This window comes from Juglans regia, chromosome 11 (assembly GCF_001411555.2).
Source record: "Juglans regia cultivar Chandler chromosome 11, Walnut 2.0, whole genome shotgun sequence".
Classification (NCBI taxonomy): domain Eukaryota; kingdom Viridiplantae; phylum Streptophyta; class Magnoliopsida; order Fagales; family Juglandaceae; genus Juglans; species Juglans regia.
In genome coordinates, this window is record NC_049911.1 from 868,249 (window position 1) to 892,455 (window position 24,207).

General features: G+C 37.3%; 2 protein-coding genes across 14 annotated transcripts in view; both read left to right on the plus strand.

Moving 5' to 3' along the window:
* Positions 1-431: 431 nt before the first annotated feature.
* On the plus strand, positions 432-11,540 carry LOC109008648 (cysteine synthase-like). Of its 8 annotated transcripts, none has more exons than XM_018988830.2 (11): positions 432-633; positions 1,855-1,918; positions 2,006-2,115; positions 2,239-2,296; positions 2,739-3,002; positions 3,082-3,219; positions 3,313-3,364; positions 3,796-3,875; positions 4,720-4,779; positions 5,475-5,555; positions 11,243-11,540. In XM_018988830.2, exons 2-11 carry the CDS (start codon positions 1,880-1,882, stop codon positions 11,330-11,332), a joined length of 972 nt encoding a protein of 323 aa, XP_018844375.1. In that variant the 5' UTR covers positions 432-633; positions 1,855-1,879; the 3' UTR covers positions 11,333-11,540. The 8 variants fall into 8 exon arrangements, with proteins under 8 accessions (XP_018844375.1, XP_018844376.1, XP_035538659.1 ...); XM_018988831.2 differs by lacking the exon at positions 432-633 and adding an exon at positions 1,095-1,155; XM_035682766.1 differs by lacking the exon at positions 432-633 and adding an exon at positions 1,162-1,382.
* Positions 11,541-12,257: 717 nt separating this feature from the next.
* Positions 12,258-24,207, plus strand: part of LOC109002563 (protein MON2 homolog) — a 45,951-nt gene continuing 34,001 nt past the window's right edge. For 5 of the 6 annotated variants that reach the window (XM_035695525.1, XM_035695527.1, XM_035695526.1 and 2 more), the window contains exons 1-3: positions 12,258-12,540; positions 14,007-14,192; positions 18,059-18,148. In XM_035695525.1, coding sequence (XP_035551418.1) covers positions 12,436-12,540; positions 14,007-14,192; positions 18,059-18,148 — 381 coding nt within the window. In that variant the 5' untranslated portion in view covers positions 12,258-12,435. Of the gene's footprint in view, positions 12,541-14,006; positions 14,193-18,058; positions 18,149-24,207 lie in introns of those variants that run through there. The other variant, XM_035695530.1, reaches the window with a different exon arrangement.

The window sequence follows — 24,207 nt, forward strand, 5'->3', positions numbered from 1 at the left end:
AATAATACTTTTCATATTTGAAGAAAAATATGAATTTATTGTAACTGATATTTAGGATGAAAAGTGTTTGATTAATTTAATATGTACCAACTATTAATAAAATTATTTAAATTTAAAGATGAAATGTTACTTGAAGAAGCTAACGTGGATGCTCTAACAATTGACCATTATATCCCATTAACAAACCGTTTACTCCCGCTGAAAAAATCACCGAAGTAATAAAATTTGCACAGATTGCATCGTGAAAGATGGATCCTTTCTTTACCGATTAACTGCAAGTTTCTGTGGTCCTGTGTTCATCAATTTATGTGGTGACGAATGGCTGAAGGAAAACCGAAGGGGGAAGGAGAATGGCATCAATGCCATGAAATAAGAGCGGCTGGCCATTGTTTGAAAGCGAAGGAAGGTGAAAGAAAGCCATCAGTTTGGGAGAGGAACAAGAGAGACAGAGAGCCGATAAAAAATGGGCGACGTGGGGCAAAAATCTGAAAACTTCTTCGTGCGGCAAAAATCGGCAACGTGGAACGAGAGAAACAGAGTGCTGTCCGTCGTCTGCTTCTTCATGTATTTTTTTTAATAAAACAAGCTGTCACGTGTCAGTTGGGGTGCGCGAATTCGTGCGCGAATTCGACTGTACGTAGCGGAACCGTTTAGAATTGTTTAATGGACCATGCTACAGCCCCCGCTGGGAGCTGTAGTATATATTGTATATGTTTTTTTTTAAGTTGTTTTTTATATAATTTTTTTAATATTTTTTAAAAAATAAAATAAATTTATAACATTATTAAAAATACTTTCTTAATCAAGAAGTAAAAAAAAAGTTATTAAAAAATATTTCCTTAATCACAAAGTAAAATAAAAAATTATAAAAAAATATTTTATATTTTACTTCGTGATTAAGCAAGTATTATTTAATAATATTATAAATTTTTTTATTTTTTAAAAATATTTAAAATTATTAAAAACATCTATATAAAAAAAGAATTAAAAAAAAACAAGCGGGAGCTCTCAGCGGGAGCCCCCAGCGGGAGCTCCAGCATTTTCCTGGTTTAATATAGTGTTACATCTTTGCGGCAGGTGCTCTGTTTTTATTTGTTTGTTGTTGAATATCGACGTTATATATTGGAATTAAATTGGGTTCTTCGACATTTCTCGGTCGGTTATCTCTCCCATCTCTGCTCTATTTATACTGAGTGTACACTGGCTCGTGATAGAAAGTCATATTAAACTTTTGAGGTTCTGGCCATTCTCTCACTAAGTTCTGCACCATTACTCATTGATAAGCAAGCTTATTGCATTCCCGAACAAAACGGAGCTACCTAAGTACACTTCTGCACCAGCACTTGAACTTCTTATACGAAGAAGTATTGAGTACTGAAAATGTGTTAGCTATTTCCCTGTTTTGTGCCTCGTTTTGTGGACTGCTTCTTACTATTCTTATTTAAAGTTGAGGCTTTTTAGTTTTAGGCTATTCATTAGAAGATCCACATTATCTTTGACATTAATATTGTCATCTTCTTTCCTTTTTTCCTATTAATGTCACTCTTCTTTCCTTTTTTCCTTTCTGTTTTGTGAACCTTTTTGGTTATTAATTTGTGCTCTTTGAGTGGAGCTTTAAACAATCTGTGTAAAGAATCTGCACATAATGGACTGTTTCCAGGACTAGATGGGGATTTCTGAAAAGTATCTGTTGGTTGGTTAAAATTTCTTTGCTATGATTATGTTTTGTGCTCTGTCTATTTTAGTTTGCTTGATTTTGTTAAAATATGCCCTTGACATCTCAGTAATTTTTTCAAGACCGTAACTTTGTATCTTGACAGTTTTTCTGACTCTTTTACATTTTTCTATAATTAGTTTGCAGTTTCGTTCAAAAGACAACATGGAGGACAAGTGTGTAATAAAAAAGGATGTTACTGAAGTATTACCTTGTCATAGAACTATTTTTTCTTTCTCTTCGCTTCTTCTCACATTCAATCTTGCTAATGTTATTATTTCTCTTGTGCAGTTGATTGGAAATACCCCAATGGTATATCTCAACCATATTGTAGATGGCTGTGTTGCTCGTATTGCCGCCAAACTTGAGTTGATGGAACCCTGTTCTAGTGTTAAAGACAGGCATATCATGTTATTTTTTTGTATTGATTGTCTTTTGCATAATACTAGAGTGATCTAGCAACTAAAGGATTCATTCTAGAATATCTAGTTGATACTAACTCATTTGTATATTTTGGCATGAAGGATTGCTTATAGCATGATTAAAGATGCAGAGGATAAGGGTCTGATTACTCCGGGAAAGGTTGGTATTGAAAATCCCCCATATCTGGAGTGTTTTTAGACTGGTCATACAGATTTCACTTTGTGACCGCCTTGTTCTAGAAAAAAATTGAATCCCAACCCATCTCCCTCCTCAAATTTCTTTACAAGGGCCGCAATGTGGCTTTTTCCTGCCTTGCAAGTTCCACTAATTATCCCATATACAATCTGATTACACTTGTGCTTACGTTAACCCTCTATTATGACTCAATAAGTTAGACCATGAGTATTTTTCTGGGATGTGTTTGATAGTTTGGTGATGCTCATACTGGAGTAAATTTCTTTTTCCTCTCTTTCATTTTTCTTTAACCAAAACATATTTGACTGTATGAGGATATAGTCATTTTGCTACATATGTTGCCCTTATAATGCAACGGTGGGATTAACATACTATGATTGTTGATATATTTGGATGACGGCAAAAGACTGTCCTCATTGAGGCTACTGGTGGTAACACTGGCATTGGGTTGGCATTCATCGCTGCAGTCATGGGTTACAAACTTATACTTGCCATGCCGGCTTCAATGAGTCTTGAGAGAAGAATTGTGCCCCTAGCTTTTGGGGCAGAGTTGTACCTTACAGATCCTGACAAGGGTTTTTATGGGGTTTTTGAGAAGGCCAATGAGCTACTCAGTAAAATACCCAATAGTTATCTGCTTCATCAATTTGAAAATCCTGCTAACCCAAAGGTAACTTTTTTGTTAGATATCTTGTCATGTGGATAGCTTGTTGAAACCCTTCATCGATGGTTTTGTCAATCTTTTTTAGATCCATTATGAAACCACTGGCCCGGAGATATGGAGGGATTCGGGAGGGACAGTTGATGCCCTGGTTGCAGGGATAGGGACTGGGGGTACGGTAGCTGGTGCAGGCAGTTTCCTCAAGGAGAAAAACACCGAGATCAAGGTTCTCTTGTGTATGTGTATGTGAGGGGAAGAGAGATAGCTCATGTCCCTATTTGGTGTGACTTCTGATATGTTTCTTTTGTTTATGTGATAGGTTTATGGGGTAGAACCAGTTGAAAGCGCAGTCTTGAATGGAGGAAAGCCTGGTCAGTAAAGTTTGTTCTACTTGGGTATTTCTGATGTATACTTTGATAGTGCCATTTTGCTAATTAACAAACCTTGTTTTGCTTATCAAAAGAAAACAAAATCGTAAGTCATTCTTTTGTAAATCAGATCCATTTAAGTACAAATCCTAGTAAAGTCAGAATTTACCTGTGCTTTGAAAATAATTTGACAATTTCTCTGGTATGTTTCAATATAAATCAGTTTTAATATGAGATTCTTTTCCTTTAATGGAGATAGAAGTCGCCCATGCTTGGACAGTCAAATATGCAGCCAAATTTGGGTTGCATAGATGTTACCTTAATTGTCTAATTATGTGTTATCTTTAGTTCTATATAGATGGCTGCTGTCATCTTCTTTCATTTCCAAAAGTAAGTTCTCTACTATATATATTACATGCATGCACACCTTATAGGCAAGCATCTGATCCAAGGAATTGGTGTTGGTATTATGCCTATCGTTCTGGACGTCAACCTGCTTGATGAAGTTATTCAAGTGAGTCTGGAAATTATTTTATTGGCCTCCACTTCGATTCTCCTGTGAATTAATTTGCTTGTGATATGGTTATACTTGTCACTTCTTGAGTGAAAAATCCAGCATAAGTATGGCCAGACTGCATCATAATAAGGGGATATGCAAATGTTCATTTCAGTTTGGTTTAATTGTCTATTATGCACTTGTTTGTTTTAAAATTGGATTTGTTTTAACATTATATGTTAGGGAAGTGCATTTCAGTTTGTACTTAGTCCAAGGGATATCATCTAGATTTGAGTCGGTTTTAGGGGCATGCATTGTTCTTATTTCTTTATGTAATAAAGATCACAGTTCTTTCTAAAGATCTGGTTCTTTCTTGCTAGTTTCTGGTACATTTTAAATCTTAATAAACATCCAAACATGATCGGTTCAGGTTCAGAAAAGTCTTTGTGAGGCCTTGTTTATCTTTGCTATTGTTGTTATAGTTATTGTTGTTTTCTCACCGCCAAATTCATTATTTGCATTTTTGGTATTCATGAACATAATTGCATTTGAGTGTATTTTTATCTGAATCTTGAAGACAATAGGATGTTTTATTTTCTTGGACAAAATTCCATGCTAGGCGTGGACAAAAGTTGCAAATCCTTGTGATAGTTACTGATGATATGTGCTGTGTACTTTTTCATGAATGCAGACCTTTTTTAATAATATTTTCAGGTGCAGTATTTTCTTTGTGAATCTTGTTGGAGCATAGTGAGAAGTGCGTAGTACTGTTTGTGTGCAATATTTCTTATCTCTTTTAGCTAGAAATTCAGGCAGGGATTTCCTTTCCATGGCTCATGATGTTTTTGGTAACTTTTTTCAGGTATCAAGTGAGGAAGCGATCGAAACTGCCAAGCTACTTGCCTTGAAAGAAGGTTTGCTAGTAAGTTAAATGTTTTCATTAATACTCTCCTGGATGGTGTCAATAGGCGATCAGGAAGGCCCATACCCAGGCTACTGACCATAATATTTGCATGCTGAACAAAATTGAGCATAATAGTCAATGGAATCGGATTTAGCACTTGATACGACTGTATTCTTATGATTGCATCCAGTGACAGTCCACAATAATAAAGTTTAATTAATTGAAATTTGAAATTGTTTTGATTGTTTCAATTTTCAAAATATCCAACCCATTGAAATTGGGGATCATAGCCTTTATATTGTTGGAGCTTTTGACTTTTTAAAGAACATATGAAGCACTTAGTTTTGTTGCATTTATCCATTGATGTGAATATTCATTCATTTTAAACAGATCACATGGAAAGCTTAGCAATTTTAATTGGCAAAAATGGATATGCTTTGCTGAAGTTCAATTATATCTAGATTTGGGAATGTAAGATTTTGCAGTAGGCTGAAAGATCTTAGTAATTAATCAAAAATAAGAAAAAGAAGAAAACTCCTATTGTTAGGATTGCATTGTTGATCCAACGATAAAGAAACTTTGTATGGTCTCGTCAGAGGCTATGAAACGCAGGCCCTCACAGTTAGAAACTCCTATTTTATGTGATGTCATTTGGTGCAGATTCTTATAATACTCCACTTCTGTGCTTAATGTGGGGGGCATGTTTTCTGCAGGTGGGGATTTCATCTGGTGCTGCCGCGGCTGCTGCAATAAAGTTGGCAAGGAGGCCAGAAAATGCAGGAAAACTCTTTGTTGTAAGTCTAATTGCCTATTCCAAATAGCTATAGAACCTCTACTGCTCTATTTTGTCTGTATTATGATAGTGTGCCGAGGCTGATTTAATTCAGACTTCATATCAGCACCCCTCCGAAGATCTTTCCGACATGACTTGGACTCCATATGGATTGAACATTTAAGATTCATAAATTCTCTCATTACATCCTTGAGCTAAGTGCAGCCAGTATGGCATATAACTGATGCATTATGATAATGTGATGAGTTCTGATGAATGGTTCAGTGGGTCATGTTTATATGGCCTTGTGTGCTGGATTGACTGCTAAATGGATCTCTAGCTCAAAGTTGTTTCTTCATGGAATGAAGTTCCATTTTTTTCATGAATATCTGAATGAAATGTTGGCATGAGTTGTCAAACAGGGAACAAAAACAGAGAAATTATAGGAATCTTTTTATTGTAAAATCCCTCTCTTCAAGGGTCAACCACGATTCTAGCCTTAGACATTGTATATCCTAGAATAGCTTTATCTTTGTATCTATATATCTTTGTACTCTGTTCTGCAAAAGAAAGATAGAAAAAGAAAACCTTTTTAACATGGTATCAGAGCAGGATCCTAGGATCTTTGCTCCACCCACCCACTGACCAGAAACACCCCTGACTACTCGGAATCCATGGTAGATTCTAATGAACTAATGCAACACCGTAGCCCTCAGGAAGAGTCCATTCTTGATGATTGGACGACCAAAATGACGGAAGCCTTGACCAAAGCATAGACCTTATCCCACCCATCAGATTCTTTGAATGTTCCTATCGGCATTAAGTTGGATGGCTCCAACTATGCCTTATGGTCCCAGGTTGTTGAGATGTATATCTCTGGCAAAGAAAAATTGGGATATATTACTGGTGATTTTCCCCAACCCCCAGAAACAGATCCATCTTTTGGGAGATGGCGAACTGAAAACGCCATCGTCAAAGGATGGCTGATCAACTCGATGGACCCTTCCTTAATCGGTAATTTCATTCGTTTCCCAACTACCAAACATGTATGAGACTCTATTGCTACAACTTATTTTGATGGGACTGATACATCCCAAGTGTATGACCTCTGACGTCGTGTAACTCGCATGAGACAAACTGGTGGATCATTGAAAAGTATTACAATGATCTTCAAGGCTTGTGGCGAGAGATTGATTTCCGTTGTCCTAATCCAATAAGATGTGCAATTGATATTCAGAAATATAATTCAATTTTATAGGAAGATAGAGACTATGTCTTCCTTGATGGGTTGGACGACTGGCTGGATAAGATTCGGAGTGATGTACTTCAGTTAAAACCATTTTCGACAGTTGAGCAGGCCTACGCTCACTTCCGGCGAGAAGACATTCGGCAAACTGTAATGACATCCAGTGTAGATATGGCTCCGGGCGCTGTTATGGCATCTAAAGGATTCATAACAGGTCAATCGCAGGGACCATTCAAGGTGGGGTCACTTTCTCTATGCAATGGAAAGTCAAACCCACCTTTTAAGTCTAAGGCTCAATCTGATGGAGGGAAATGTACTCACTGTGGCAACACCAAACATACCCGTGAAACTTGATTCAAGTTACATGGGTATCCAGACTGGTGGAATGAGTTTCAGGCACGGATAAAATGTGAGGGTGTTGGTACTGATGAAGGCACGGGTAGAGCAGCTGTGGTCAATGCTGAACCTCAGTTATCTCTTAGCTCCCAAATCGAATCACCAAATACTTCCACACCTCTCAATGATCAAGGTAACCAAGGCCAAGTATTTATGACCTCTAATTACCAGGATGATGGTGTGTGGATTATTGACTCTAGGGTTACAGACCACATGACTTTTGATTCCAATGATTTCTCACATATCACCCAGCCAAGAAGGACTCGCATTGCAAATGCTAATGGGGTCACATATCTAGTTACAGGGGTTGGAACAGTGGCCTTATCCTCCTCTCTTTCTTTATCCCATACTTTACTTGTTCCATCTTTGTCAAATAAATTGATATCTTTAAGCCAAGTTACAGCAGACCTCAATTGTGTGGTATTAATGTATCCTACGTTTTGTATTCTTCAGGATATTCATACCAAGGAGATCATTGAGCGTGGTACTAAAAGGGGTTATACTACATGGATGACTTCAGTCCAGGAAAAGTCAACCACATGCACCACACAACTAATGACAAGGAAAGACAGATTTGGCTCCTACACCGTCGCTTGGGGCATCCTTCTTTTGGTTACTTGAAACATTTATTTCTGGATCTTTTCTCTACGTTACGACACTTGGATTTTAAATGTGATACGTGCATTGTAGCCAAAAGCCATAGAGTTTCTTGTCCAGTGAGCCTAAATAAAAGTGATATTCCTTTTGCTCTAATACACTCTGATGTATGGGGAGCCTCCCCAGTAACTACTCCATCCGGCCTTCGGTGGTTTATAATTTTTGTCGATGATTACACTCGAATGACATGGCTGTATTTGCTTAAGCGTAAAGAGGATGTTTTTGGAGTTTTCCAATCTTTTCATGTAATGGTTCAAACACAATTTTCAGCCAAGATTAAGACCCTCCATATTGACAATGGAGGTGAATATGTCAACCAAAAATTTCAGGTGTACTTCCAAAGTCATGGTCTCCTTCACGAAATCTTGTGTTCCCAGACCCAACAACAAAACGGCATCGCCGAAAGGAAGAATCGGCACATCTTAGAAACAGTACGGGCTTTATTGATCGTCGCCATTGGGACGATGCTATCGCCACGGCAGTACATTTATTGAACCGAATACCTTCGAAAGTCTTAAACTTTAAGACTCCCTTACAGGTTCTCTCTAACCATGTCTCCTTGCCCACTGTTTTGATGATCCCTCCCCGTATTTTTGGATGTGTTGCCTTTGTTCATCTTCATAAGAACCAACGCACTAAGTTGGATCCATGCGTGGTCCGATGTCTTTTTTTGGGGTATGCTTTACATAAAAAAGGGTATCGGTGCTACGACCCCATCACCAAACGTACCTACATCACTATGGATGTTACTTTTCTATAGTCCGACACGTTCTTTTCATCCCCAGCATCCAAATCATCTCTTCAGGGGGAGCTCCAAGATGAAGAGCTGAATTGGTTGGGTACTGAATGGTCAGGATTTGAAGATAACTCAGAACAGTCCAATGATGGAATCAAAATGATAGGGTTGAATGTTGAAAGTTCCCCAGTGGTTGATATGTCTCCAAAAGCTGAACCTATATCTTTGGAATCTGAAAATGTGGAATGTAATGAAGTCCCTGCAAGTGAATCTCCCCCCCAATTCTTAGTACCCGAAGGCCCTTCTCCTGAGAATATCCCTGAGGTAAGCTCCCCTACACCATCTTCACATACTAATGCTTCGGATATTTCTGCACATTATACATGACCTTTCAGACACAATCGTGGCAAACCACCAAATCGATACTCTCCTGAAGTGGAAGATAGAAGATCCAAGTATCTTATTGCCAACTATGTGTCTACTCAAAGGCTGTTTGAACCCCTCAAGGTATTTGTACATCAGCTATCCTCATGCCATATTCCTAGTAGTGTTGAAGAAGCTTGACTTGATCCAAGACGGACCCAAGTGATAAAGGAAGAACTTGAGGCTATGCAGAAAAACAAGACTTGGACGTTAGTTTCACTACTTGAAGGAAAGAAGGCAGTGGGGTGCAAATGGGTCTTCTCCATTAAATATAATGCTGATGGATCCATTGATCGATACAAGGTGAGGCTTGTGGCAAAGGGGTAGACGCAGACATATGGTATAGATTACCAAGAAACTTTCTTACCAGTAGTCAAACTGAACACTGTTAGAGTTTTGTTATCTCTTGCAGCAAATTTAGATTGGCTATTACACCAGTTTGATGTAAATAACGCATTCCTCCATGTTGATCTCGAAGAGGAAGTTTACATGGATATTCTACCATGATACACGGCATCCTCAGAGACAAAATTGTATGCAAGCTACAAAGAGCTTTGTACGGATTGAAACAATCACCCTGTGCATGGTTTGGTCGATTTAGTTCGGCTATGAAAAAATATGGCTTCAAACAGAGTAACTCGGATCATACCCTCTTCCTAAAACACCGAACTGGAAAAGTGACAGTTTTAATAGTTTATGTAGATGACATGATCATTACAGGTGATGACACGGAAGAAATCTCTAGACTCCAAGAACAACTGTTGGCTGGATTTGAAATGAAGAACCTAGGAGGACTTAAAATATTTTCTGGGAATTGAAGTATCTAGATCAAGACAAGGCATATTTTTATCTCAAAGAAAATGTGTTAGACTTGCTGTCTAAAGTGGGACTGCTGGAGTGTAAACCAGCCGATACTCTAATTGTTCAGAATCATCCACTTGGGGAATATACAGATCAGGCACCAACTGATAAATAGAGGTACCAAAGGATAGTTGGCAAGCTCATTTATTTATCTCACACTCGACCGGATATTGCTTATGCTGTAAGTGTAGTGAGCCAATTTATGCACTGTCCTAGTGAAGATCATATGAATGCAGTGACTAGGATTCTTCGGTACTTAAAGTCCTTTCCTGGAAAAGGGGCTTATGTTCTCCAAGAATAATCATTTGGACGTTGATGGCTACACAGACGTAGACTGGGCATGAAATATTTCAGATAGGAAGTCCACTTCGGGCTACTTCACTTTTGTAGGAGGCAATCTTGTTACATGGAGAAGCAAGAAGCAAAAAGTAGTGGCATTATCCAGTGTTGAAGCAGAATTATGAGGAATGGCTAAGGGTCTTTGCAAACTTCTTTGGCTTAGAAGGCTGCTAACAAAGATCGGTTTCACACCCAGCTCCGAAATGAACCTGTTTTGTGACAATAAGGCAGCCATTGACATTTCTCATAACCATGTCCAATATGATCGTACTAAGTATGTTGAGGTTGATCGGCACTTCATCAAACAGAACCTTAAAGAAAAAATTATTCGGTTCCCTTTTGTCAAGTCAGAAGACCAGTTAGTAGATGTACTCACGAAGACAGTATCCAACAGAAATTTCTACAACTCACTCAACAAGTTGGGCATTAGAGACATCTATGCACCAACTTGAGGGGGAGTGTTGGCGTGAACTGTCAAACAGGGAAAAAAAACAGAGAAATTATAGGAATCCTTTTATTGTAAAATCCCTCTCTTCAAGGGTCAATCACGATTCTAGCCTTAGACGTTGTATATCCTAGAATAGCTTCATCTTTGTATCTATACATCTTTATACTCTGTTCTGCAAAAGAAATATAGAAAAAGAAAACCTTTTTAACATGAAATACAAGAAAAAACTCCGGATTCCAAAGCTTCAAGTCCAATATGAAATATAACCAGAATAATCTCTAACCAAATTCAGAAGAATTTGGCCGACTGACTCCTAATAATATACTTCAGTGGTGTTCCTAGGAGTAGCATAAATAGTCAGACTTCTTTAGCCAACTTGGTTTTGTACTTATTTCCTGCCCATGGTGTGGTGCACTTAATTCTGATTGAATGTGCATGGAGTAAGGTCCAGCATGAGCGTGGACTCTAGAAAAAGCTGTATGTCATCTGTTTGCCAGTGCCATGTCTAGATAAATGTTATGTTGAGTTCACTAAAGGCTTAGAATTTTACTTGTCTGCACGTGCTGATTCCAATCCCATTAATCCATTTTGTTTACAATGCAGGTGGTTTTTCCCAGCTGTGGAGAGCGTTATCTGTCTTCTGTGCTCTTTGATTCCATTAGGCAGAAGGCAGAAAATATGACTTTTGACTGAGGTGTTCATGAATATCACAAACTGCCCATGTCCTTTGCATCCTCTGGATGCCATAAATAATGAGAGATGTAGTTTGTTTGCAGCATTTGCAGAACCTTTAAGTATAACTAATAAAGAGCGAGTTTGATGTTTGAGTGGTTGTTTGATACTCAGCCTTCAACATGGAAAAGTTCAAATGGGATGGAAATTGCCAAAGGTTTATTGGGTCTGTTATGATGCATTCATTCTTCGATTCAGCCTAATTCGTTAGTATGTTATTTTTGTATAGTTACTAAAAAAAAAAAATTATTTTAGATAAAATTCTGTATAAATATTTTTTTAATTGTATTCAAGTAATTTATTTAATAAGTATGAGCATAAAATTAACACTAAATTGCAATTTACATATTAAATTACCACTTTCTAACCAGTTAAAAGCCTTGTTTGGTTCTTAGGTAATTTCATCTTAATCAAATGTATTTTTTCAGTCAAAGACCATCTTTCATCCAAACATGATCTTATTAATCTTCAAGATTATGCTATCTTTTTAAATTGATTTTAATGGATAATTCTAAAGAAAAAATATATTTGTAAGTTACACTTATCACATTGCAGATCATCGATTATATTAAAAAATGACTAATGCTTTAATTTTTTTAAAGTTGTAATAGGTACCAATTGTGTTAGCACACCGGTTTATATCTAGCAAAACTCAAATATAAATGAGGATATAAATAATTAAAAAAATGATAATTTGGGAGGTAAATAATAAATTAGAATATGTTGATAAATTATGAGGTAAATTAAGAGAAAAAGATGCTAATTTTTAACTGAAGTGAGTTTGTTCAATTTCTTGAGCTCAACGAGCCGAACGGTCCAAACATATACCTAATTACCAGGCCCAACGACTCCATCCTCTATCACCACCCCACTCGTGTGAACCGCACGTGTCAAACATTCTCAGTGACTCTCTCACAACGGATCTCATTCTCGCTCAAGATCTTGGTGCACCTCTCTCTCTCCGATCTGGATGATCCGATGCCTTTTCTCATACCGACCTACTAATCCCTAACCCTAGAATTCAGTCATTCGACTAACTTACATAATACCGGAGAGCTTCAGAGATGGCTTTCATGGCGGCCTTGGAATCAGATCTCCGTGCTCTCTCCGCTGAAGCTCGCCGTCGCTACCCCGCTGTCAAAGACGGCGCGGAGCATGCCATCTTGAAGGTCGCAGCTCTCTTCACAGTCATTCATTCATTCTTATATCTATTCTTGCATGTATTGTTATGCTTTAATGCGTTTTTGTATATTGGCATTTGTATCCGGACGTATGCAAGTTGCTGAAAATTCTTTTTATTTGGATTTTTAGTAATCGGATTGAAATATTGGAGTTGTTGGAATTCTTTTGTACAAGTCCTGTGTACTTAGACTATGCTTATTTTTTTGTATTAGTGAATAGATGTTTTATCTATAAAAAAAACTGATGTTGTTGGAATTAGAGTCTTAGAAAACGACATTGGAATTTTGAGATGGGGGACGTATACATTGGGAGGTGATCTTGAAGTTTTGATTTCTGGGAGATACAGGGTTCTACAGTGGCGTTTTTGTGACTATGAAATCAAGAAAAAATGTGCGAGGAGAGGAGAAGCAAGACTTTGGTTCTTGATATGTGTATATATATATATATATATATTTTTTATAAGTAAAATAAAAATTTATTGAATCAAGTAAGTTGGCATTGCCCAAGTACACAAATATTATATGGAAGAGACCACCTAGTTACGAGTTGGGAGCTAGAAAATGATACAAGAAAGTCATGAAAGCTAGATCCATTGAGTACTGATTCTTGATATTTGTATCATGGATAGGAAATTGTAGCTGCTTTTCTTGTTGTGTTGAGATTTTGAATTTGGCCTTTTGATTTTTGAACTAGTTAGTGCTAAATTTGGTTGCTGAGAAACTGAAGGAAAAATAAAAGAAGCACAATGCGATGAAATGAGTTTGTGCTGTTTAAGCAAGAATTTATTCTTCGTCCTTTTTAATTGTTAGCTTGTTGATGGAAATGAATCAATGATTGAAGTTCTTGTCTAGAGAATATTAATTTTTTATCGGTAAGTTATGCACATGCCTTCTGAACCCAAGAATTCATCCTCTGTCCTATTTATGAAGAGAAAAAATACCAGTTTAGCTTGGCTACGAATTGAATTCAAATGAAGATACCTCAAACATGTTTAATACACTAGAAGAAAAAGAAAGGTGGTTTATCTATTTCTTTGCCATTTTTTTACTCCTTTTTCCATTATTTTTCTTGAGAACAAATGATCCCTTATCTTCCTTTACGGTTTGCAATGCCAACTAAAAAAAAGATAATAATATCTATCCTAAATTCATACTTCTTGTAGATATACAATACCAATTCCTTTTTTCGATAAGTAACTTTAATATAAAAATTTCAATATTTGATCTTGAAAACTTAAATGTTTTTATTTTTATTTTTATGGTGATTCCATGTTTCCTTCTTACTTTTGTACGTTAAATGTTTATATACTTAGAAGAATTTTAAACATTTATAGTTTGTAACTCGTTATGCAATGCTGTGGAAGCAATGAAATAAAAGATGTCCCGGTTCATTGTTATTCAGTCGAATGTTGTCTGGGGCTGACTTTGAAAGCTATCTCCTTTATTCTTTTCAGCTTCGTTCATTATCAAGTCCCAGTGAAATAGTGCATAATGAAGACATTCTACGAATCTTTTTAATGGCTTGTGAGGTCAGAACCGTGAAGCTGAGTGTAATTGGTCTTTCATGTCTGCAAAAGCTCATAACCCATGACGCTGTTGCTCCATCAGCTCTCAAAGAGATACTTTCAACACTTAAAAATGTAAGTAACTTCTGCTTTGAGAAAAACAGGATCTAGCATATTCTCTGCCATTTTGTCTTGCGGGATGGCCTATACGATTGCATACTTCTATCCCAAAATTAGTTTATATTATTATAGATCAAAGCCAGAAAATTTGTCAGAAACTTGGCATCCAGAGATAATAAAGTGATGCTTTATAAACTTACAATTTGTCGTTATTTGCAATATTGATTGATGTAAAATGATAAAGTAATGTAAAGGTGATGTAAGCAGCAACTTGTTTCTCAAACTACTCAAAAGGTTATGTAATTAGTTTGCTGCATATAGATCTTGATGTTCTTTCATATTGAAGCTGCAATTCATAATCATCTCAAGGACAAATTTAGATAGCTATCGCCAACCTATGGCCTGAAGTGGGGAGATTCCTCACCAACCTATATCTTAGAACAAAAAAAAAAAAAAAACACAATATTCCGTTTTAGTTGTATTAATGGTGCCGAACAAGTATGTAGAGTTTTTTGCAATTAGTTAATGAGTTTGGTGCTTGAAAGTTTATCTTCATGATTCATAAAATAGAAAAAGACAAAAGTAAAAAATAAAAAGAAAGCATATTCTATTGTTAGAGAGCATCAAGTAAGGAATGATAGCTTAATATGAATTCCCTACAGAAAAATATCATGAGGATGAGGGTTTCCTTTAGTAATACTAGACTTGAGGTGGGTAATGTTTTTCTAGGATTAGATTATGGTATGATTCATGATGTGGAGACAAGGCCCTGAAGAAAGTCTTCCTAACGGTGTATAGCATAGTGCATCTGCAAGAGGCTTTAGTGGTAGATCTTCATTGTTTGATCTTTTTATTAGGTCCTTATGCCGCAGAATAGCAGCTTGTTCCTTTGAAGCAGTATTTTTTCAAGTAAAAATAAAGTTTAATTGATATAAGAGGCATTGCCCAAGTCACCGGTAGTATACGGCGAACATGCCTAATTACATCTAAGCTCTAGTGAGAGATACAAGCAAATCATGAAGATTGTCCATATTACAAGTAATGGCCGAAGCCCAAGAGAGTAAAGTATTGTAAAAAAATCGCTTCAGCTCATCCAAAGAACGCTCCATGTCTTCAAAGCACCTCTTGTTTCTCTCCAGCCACAAGCACCACATAATGCAATGAGGGATCATTCTCCACACTGCAACGATGTGGGCATTTCCCCTATTTCCTGTCCAGCAGCTTAGAATATCCCTATCTCTTCCAGGCGTAACCCATGCCACCCCGCTCCGATTAAACATCTCATTCCATAAACACCGGGCCACCTCATAATGTAACAAAAGATGATCTACTGATTCCCCAACTCTCTTGCACATAAAGCACCAATTGAAATGATGAGACCATGTTTTCTCAAATTATCCAAGGTGAGAATTCGTCCAAGAGATGCAGTCCATACAAAGAAAGCAATCTTAGGAGGTACCTTGACTTCTAGATAGCCGTGCAGGGAAACCTTATAGAAGGAGCGCACCGAGAATTTTGATTTCCACTTAGATTCTACATCATCCTATCCTTCATCTCATTGCCAATCGACATTGCATATAACGAGTCAAAGAAATTATTAAACATATCCAACTCCCAATCTTGAGCCTCTCTCGAAAAATTCACATTGCAATGGACAACACCATTAAATAGTACTGATAAATAAGCCAAAACAGCCTCTTTGTCACAAGAAATTTGGTAGAGCATAGGAAACACGTGCTTTAGAGCCCTTTCACCACACCAGACATCATGCCAAAAATAAACACTATTACCTCTTCCAATTGCAAATCTGAAAAACTGTGAGAATCTTCCCCATTCAGCTATTATGTTTTTCCACAGAATAAATCTTCTTCTGTGTGTGAAGAAGCCCCAGCACACCTAACGTGCTGGGGTGAAAAAAAAAAAAAAATTTTTATGAAGGGTGTGCTGCGGCTTCCGGCTGATGCGCAGCACAACCCTTTTCCACAATCCCATGCCATGTGTCCCCCTAACTTCATTAGAACACCAGCCCCCTGAATACTCCCATACTTAAGAATCTATGACTTCTCTCCTGAAGCCCCCTCCTTCTCTATGATATCTCCACAACCATTTCCCCAAAAGTGCTTTGTTGAAAACCCTTATATCATGCACCCCCAACCCATCACATGGTATTGGCGAGCAAACTTTATCCCAACCAGCATGATGGAACTTAGGCCTCGTTTGCTTTCAGGAACAAAACCCAAAACTTTGTAAACCTCTCATCTAATCCTATCTCATCATTACAACTTTCCTAAATTCCCACACAAAATAAAATAAGCAATTTAACTTTTTCAAATTTCAAAAAAAAAATAATATTAAAAAATATATTATAACAATATTTTATTCAACTTATTAACCCTTTAATCTCAATTCATTTCATTTCATCTCTGAAAACAAATGAGACCCTAGTTTCCTCCCCAATGCCTCCCTAAAGAAAGTTACGAAATTTTTTCTCAATATGAGAGGCCACACTTGCAAGTAGCGGAAATAAGGATAGAAAATAAGTAGGGAGGTTAGATAGAGTGCTCTTGATGAGAGTTAATCTACCACCCTTGGACAAATATATCCGTTTCCACCCAGCCAGTCTTCTTTCAATTTTTTCTAACACCCATCCCAAATAGATTTTGTCTTGAAAGCAGCCCCCAATGGAAGACCGAGGTATTTCAAGGGCTGTGAAGCAACCTTACAACCCGATATTTGCCAAGCCTTGAATATTGTTCACACCACCTACAGGAACCATTTCAGACTTCGAGAGATTTACCTTTGGGCGTATTTGAAGGAGTATTTGGTGGACTAAGATGCCTCTAAGGGAATTTTCTTTTCTCACTTGAACAACCTCTGTAGGAAAGATCTTTACTATGGATGACCTGAAGAAACGTCATATCACTGTTATAGATTGGTGCTGTCTGTGTAGAAAGAGCGGGGAATCTGTAGACCGCCTTTTACTCCATTATGAATCTGCCACTGCCTTGTGGAACAACTTTTCAGTAGAGTTGGGTTGATTTGGATTAGTCCCAGGAGAATAGTAGACCTCTTTCTCAATAGGACTTATATGGCAGCCCACAAACTGCAGCGGTGTCGAAGATAGTTCTTATCTGTCTAGTGTGATGTATTTGGAGGGGAAATAAACGATCAGAATTTTGAAGATCATGAGTGGACAAAGGAAGAACTTAAAATTTTCTTTGTCAATATTTTTCCTTTGGGCAGCTGCTATAGATTTCAATGGGTTGAGTTTTCATGGTTTCTTATAAATATTATATATATTATTATTATTATTTTTTATATATATTCTTTTGAACCCCAAGGGGTTGGCCCAAGTGGTGAAGACCTTGGTTTTGGGGTATCACTCCCTTCAAGGTCCAAGGTTCAACACTTCATGGGTGCAAACAATTCTTTGGGGCCACACCCCCTAGTGAAAAGTTAGCGATTTAACCAGTTCCGTGTAGGGAAACTTCTGAGGGTGCGGTGCACGGGACCGGGGTTTACTTTGCAGGGGTGGGTCCGAAGGGCCCTGTCTTAGAGAGGTTCCCCGACATAAAAAAAAAATATATTTTTTCTATTTTTAAGTAAGTGTTTCTCTTTTATATGCCCTGTATATTTGGGCTACACCTTTTGCTTTAAATAAAACCTTTTGAATTTTTTTTTATAAGTAAATCAAACCTTTTGACTAATTATAAAAAATGAATTGTCTACAATCATGTTGTGTGTCTCAATGGGATTTTTCTTATTTTCTGTTTCAATATTTATATGTTACATTATATGTATAATTTCCACATGCCACTCCTGCAATGTTGAGCAATTAGTTCTGTGGCTGAAATCTTACATACTTTTTCTTCTTCACGCAGCATGCTGAAATGACAGATGAGACTGTTCAGCTCAAGACCCTTCAGACTATATTAATAGTATTTCAATCACATCTACATCCTGAAAATGAGGTAATTGCTTATTTCATGTTTGATCTTCCTAGGAGTAGAATAAACTACACATGCTTGCCAGGCAGCAGCCATGGCTCATAATATATTAGATCTGGCATTATGCCTTCAAGCAGATTGTAATTTGGATTGAAAAAAAAAAAAGAATAAATGTTATTTGGAATTTTTTTGATACATAAAGTAAAATTTCATCAACACTCAAAAAAGGTGAGAAGTTCCACAGGAAGAGTTATACCTAAACAAAACATGCTCTTTGAAAACTTTATGGCATATATGATTTATTCATGTTGAGTTATTGATTATGGGTGTGATATATGAATCTTAGGGTCCGTTTGGCAAGTGAACTATTTTTTTTTTATAAGTAAGATGTAAATTTTATTGATACCAATGAAGTAGGCGAAGCCTGTGTACACATGAAGTATACAAAAGAACATCTAAATACATTCTAGGATCCAGAAATTAAGAACAGAAAATCATGAACACTATTTCCATTAAGCACAATGGCTGAGAACCAAAGCAATAAAGTGTGTACAAAAAAATTCTGAAGTTCCTCCATTGTATGCTCCCTATCTTCAAAGCACCGAACATTCCTTTCCATCCAAATACACCATATAATGCACAAATTAATCATCCTCCAAACTGCCGCCACTTGGGGACAACCTTGAATCTCCTTCCAACAAGCTATTAAATCCACCACCCTCAAAGGCATTATCCAAACCACACTAACTCTTCTAAAGATCTCATCCCACAACACTCGTCACCTCACAACGCAGTAATAAGTGATCCACTGATTCTCCATGCTTCTTGCACAAATAGTACCAATCCATCAAAATGAGACCCCGCTTCCTCAAATTGTTTGTGGTCAAAATATTCCCAAGAGAAGCAGTCCATACGAAAAAAGCTACTTTAGAAGGCACGTGAGACCTCCAAATACTCTTCCATAGGAAAGGAACATTACCATATGATGCCAATAATTAGTAATACGATCTCACTGTAAACCTCTTGCTCCCGTTTGGCCTCCACTGCATCCTATACCCCTGTGCTGTTAGACCTCCCTTGGAATATATCAAACTGAAAAATTCTGAAACAGTGTCCATTTCCCAATCATGAATATCCCGATTATAAATAGAACATCGCATTGGTGAGAACCATGGGAAAATTCCACCAGATCCACTTATAAAAAAAAAAAAAAAAATTCCACCATATCTGACACAGAAGCATCCCTATTAACAACAATGCGATAGAGAGTTGGAAAGGCCCTGTCGAGAGCGTGATCTCCACACCAAACGTCGTGCCAAAATCTGATTCTAGAGCCCTCACCAGCCACAAAACGGATATGTGTCTCAAAACTCTTCCAACCCCTCCTAATAAATTTCCATAAGCCCATGCCATACCCGCCCTCACTTCATTAGAACACCAACCCCCCCAAGCACTCATGTGTCTAAGATCAACAACCTCCTTCCAAAGCGAATCCCCTTCCAAGTGGTATCTCCATAACTATTTCCCCAATAGGGTTTTACTGAATGTCCTCAAGTTGCGCACCTCCAAGCCTCCATAAGAGATTGAAGAGTAAACTTTATTCCAATTAACAAGATATAATTTTGTTTCCTCCCCCACTCCACCCCACAAAAAAGTCCGAAATAACTTCTCAATCCTATTAGCTACCTCTGCAGGCAAAGAAAATAGAGATAAAAAATAGGTGGGAAGGTTGGATAAAGTATTCTTAATTAATATGAGTCTACCCCCTTTCGATAAATACATCATTTTCCAGCCAGCCAACATTTTCTCGACTTTCTCAACAACCCCATCCCAAATGGCTCTAGCCTTAAATGTCGCCCCCAATAGAAGACCCTAATATTTCATAGGCAAGAAAGACATTTTACAACCCAGGAGACTCGCTAGGCTATTGATACTAGGCACCACACCTACTGGAACCATCTCGGACTTACGAAGGTTCCTTGAGACCTGACGCTGCTTCAAAGCATAACAAAAGTGCCCTTAAAGCTTGAATCTGGCCACGATCCGCCTCACAAAAAATAAGAGTATCATCTGCAAAAAGGAGATGTGAAATTTCGATAGAACCATTGATACCATTTCTCACTGAAAATCCGGATAAAAAACCTCCCCCAACGGTGGCCTTTGCCATCCAAGTTATCTAACCAAGTGCCTCCATAACAATAACAAAGAGAAAAGGAGACAATGGATTACCTTGCCTCAATCTACGGGAACTATTAAAAAATCCAGTAGGGGTACCATTAACTAGCACAGAAAAGCGGATAGTAGTAACGCAATGCTGAATCCATAAAATCCACCTATCACCAAAGCTACACCTCCCGAGCAAATAAAAAAGGAATTCCTAATTCACATGATCATATGTCTTTTCCATGTCAAGCTTGCACAAAATACCTGAAACTCCCTCTCTCAACGTACTATCCGAGCACTCATTGGCAATGAGAACCGAATCAAGAAATTTTCTCCCCCGAACAAACTCATTTTGAGGCTTAGAAATAATTTGTTCCATGACAAGACCTATAGGACGAAAATCCTTAACTTCTAGCTACTTGTTTATTCTGTATGAGAGCAATGAACGTCGCATTGAGGCATGTCTCAACTTCTTAAAGGAGTGGAATTCAAGAAAAACAAGCATCACATCACCTTTCACAATGTCCCAACAAGCTTGGAAAAATCCCATCGAAAAACCATCGGGACCCGGTGCTTTGTCTTTAGCCATACCACCAATCACCTTATAAATCTCAGCTTCTTCAAAATCTCTTTCCAACCAGCTTGCACTCTGCGGATCAATAGACTCAAACATCAAACCGTCAAAATTCGGCCTCCAATTAGCCGGTTCCATGAGAAGGTTCTCATAATAATGCACAATGTGGTTCTCGATCTCAGAGGGGGAATAGAACACTTGATTCCCTGAGTGAAGTAACTCAATAGCATTACTGCGCCGATGTGAATTAGCCACTTTATAAAAAAATTTCGTGCATTTATCGCCTTCTTTTAACCAAAGAGCCCTAGATTTTTGTCGCCACGAAGTCTCTTCCATCAACAACATCCTCTCCAGTTCAGTCACAACCGAGCTTTTCCTTAGCAATACCTCTTCCGAGGTATCTCCCATCACCTCCCTACCCTCTAAAACCTGCAGCTCCTCTATAAGGGAAGTCTTTTGATTGTCAACATTTCCAAAAACTTCCAAGTTCCATTTCTTTAAATCTTGCTTCAAAGCCTTAAGTTTACATGCAACATATTTCCTTTCTCTCTTTCCTTTATCGGTTGGGGTTTCTATGAAAATTGAAAAGATCTATAGGAATTTCTTGTGGGGAGGTAAAGGGGAGGAAAAGAAGTATCATTTGATGAGTTGGGATAAGGTATGTCAACCGATTTCAAATGGTGGGTTGGGTGTGCGTAACTTGAGGCTTTTTAATAAAGCTCTTTGTGGGAAATGGTTATGGAGATATCATTTAGAAAGAGAGGCTTTATGGAAAAATGTGATAGATTTTAAATATGGGGGTACGTGGGGTAGTTGGTGTTCAAATGAAGTAAAAGGAGCTTATAGAATGGGATTATGGAAATCAATTCGAATGGGTTGGGGGGAGTTTGTTAAACATGTCAAATTTAAGGTGGGGAATGGATCAAGAATTCACTTTTGGCATGATAATTGGTGTGGAGAGTTAACTCTCAAAGATGAATTTCCTTCTCTTTTTCAGATTGCAAGGCAGCAAGATGCTATTGTGGTTGATTCATTCTCTTATTTGAATAATAGCATTCAATGGACTGTTGACTTCATAAGAAATGTAAATGATTGGGAAGTTAATGTAATTTCAGATTTTCTCAGCAGATTATATGAGTTGAAGATGGTCCAAGGAAGTATAGACAGATTGTCATGGATTCATGAAAGAAATTTCAGATTCTCAGTACACTCCTATTATAATGCTTGAACTTGCCAAGGTGTATGTGATTACCCCTGGAAAAGTATTTGGAAAGTTAAAGTGCCGAGTAAGGTAGCTTTCTTCTGTTGGCTGGCGTCTCATGATAAAATTCTAACTACTGAAAATCTAAGAAAGCATGGTCTTTGTATTGTTGATTGGTGTTCTATGTGCAAGAAAGATGCTGAATCAGTTAATCACTTTTTTCTCCATTGTGAGGTGGCTAATAGTTTGTGGAATGTCATTTTTGGAACGATGGATATTTCTTGGGTAATGCCAAAGCATGTGGTGAATTTACTAGCTTGTTGGAGGTATGCTAGGAGGAGTCTACCAATTGCAGCCATTTGGAAAATGATTCATTCGTGCTTGATGTGGTGTTTATGGCTAGAAAGGAATGAGATGTTTTGAAGACAAGGAATGATTGATGGAAGAAATTAGGGAATTTTTCTTTAAAACTCTATGTCTATGGGCTAAGGCTAATGTAATGAATGGTGATGATGTGTTGGAGTTATTCTAGTTTTTTCTATCTTTTTAGTCATTGTGTGTAGGTATTTCCTATTGTATAGTTCCTGTGTACTCGGATTATGCGTATTCATGGCAATAAAATTATTATTAATTATAAAAAAAAAAATTTACCAACAAGAATGAAACTAGGAATGCTTGTGAATTGATAAGAAGACCATCAAAGATCTAACCTTATCTACAAAGCTATCAGCAGCTAACCACATATTTTCAAACTTGAAATACCGATGTCTCCCATGAATACCTCCACAATCTAGCAGAATCACAAAGTGATCTGAACAAACTCGAGGCAAACGCTTCCGGCACAACTCTGGAAAGTGAGCCTCTCACGAAGAGAGACGAGAAACCTATCCAATCGCGACCAACCCCGGCTATTGGACCACGTGAACTCGCCCCCAACAAGAGGGAGATCCATGAGATCCAAATGAAAGATGAACTTAGAAAACTCCTCCATGGCCAAGGAATTGCAACGAGTCCCCGATCGCTCACTAGGAGAGCGGGTAATATCGAAATCCCCACTCATACACCACGGCACGTCCCATAGATAATAGAAAACCCGCCAACTCCTCCCATAGCATTCTCCTATCTCTATCCATGTTTGGTCCATAAGTACCTACATAAGCCCACTCCTACCCATCCTCGACATTTTTAAATAAACTAGCGACTGAGAAATGCCCAATACACTCCTCAATCACCACCACCGTTCTTTTATCCCACATTAAAAGAACATCACTTGAAGCTCCCAAAAAGCCAAATAAGACCAACTCACAAAAGGACACTCCCACAGACTGCGAATGATTCTTCTATCGATAACATGTAACTTTGTTTCTTGAAAACATACAATATCAATCTTCCACGTCTGCAATAAAGATTGGCAATTGAAACTATTCTCAAGTATTCTCAGATATTTTCAGATATTTCTTTCCTAAACATCACTCAAATACAAAACACTTTTCAATTTCAAATCTTCAACTTTTTCATTTAATCATTACCTAATCATTACAAATTTTTCAAACTCCCAAACAAAATATAAAAAACAATACTACTTTTTCAAATTTCAAAATAAAAATAATATTAAAAAATAATATTCAAATAGTTTTTTAATTTTATAATATTTTTATTCAATTTTTTCTTTCTGCTTTTCCAAAACTACTCAATAAAACATCTTAACTCAAACTATTTCACTACTATTCACAGATATACTAAGATATTCTAAGTATCCAAATTGCTGTTTGTATACTTCTGGTGTACTTTGTTACTATCCTTACGTCAATAAAATTTACTTTTACCTATCAAAAAAATATTCTAAGTATCCAAATGGGCTTTAGACTTATATTGTTAGTTATGGGAAAATGTTGAAAAAACCAGTGGCAGATACCTATATAAAGAAACTTTTACTGCTTCATAAAATAAATTTGAATGAATTTACTTCTACTCTTCCCGTCCGAGGAGTGTTCTATAAATTTCTCTCTATTTTATGAACCCTGTAGCTCTGTGTCCTTTCCAATTTAATGAGCAGCTTATCCCACATGTTTTCACTGATGGTTGGATTTTTCTGTGGACAATACGAAAAATGGAAATAGGCTCTGTATTTGATAATGGATTATA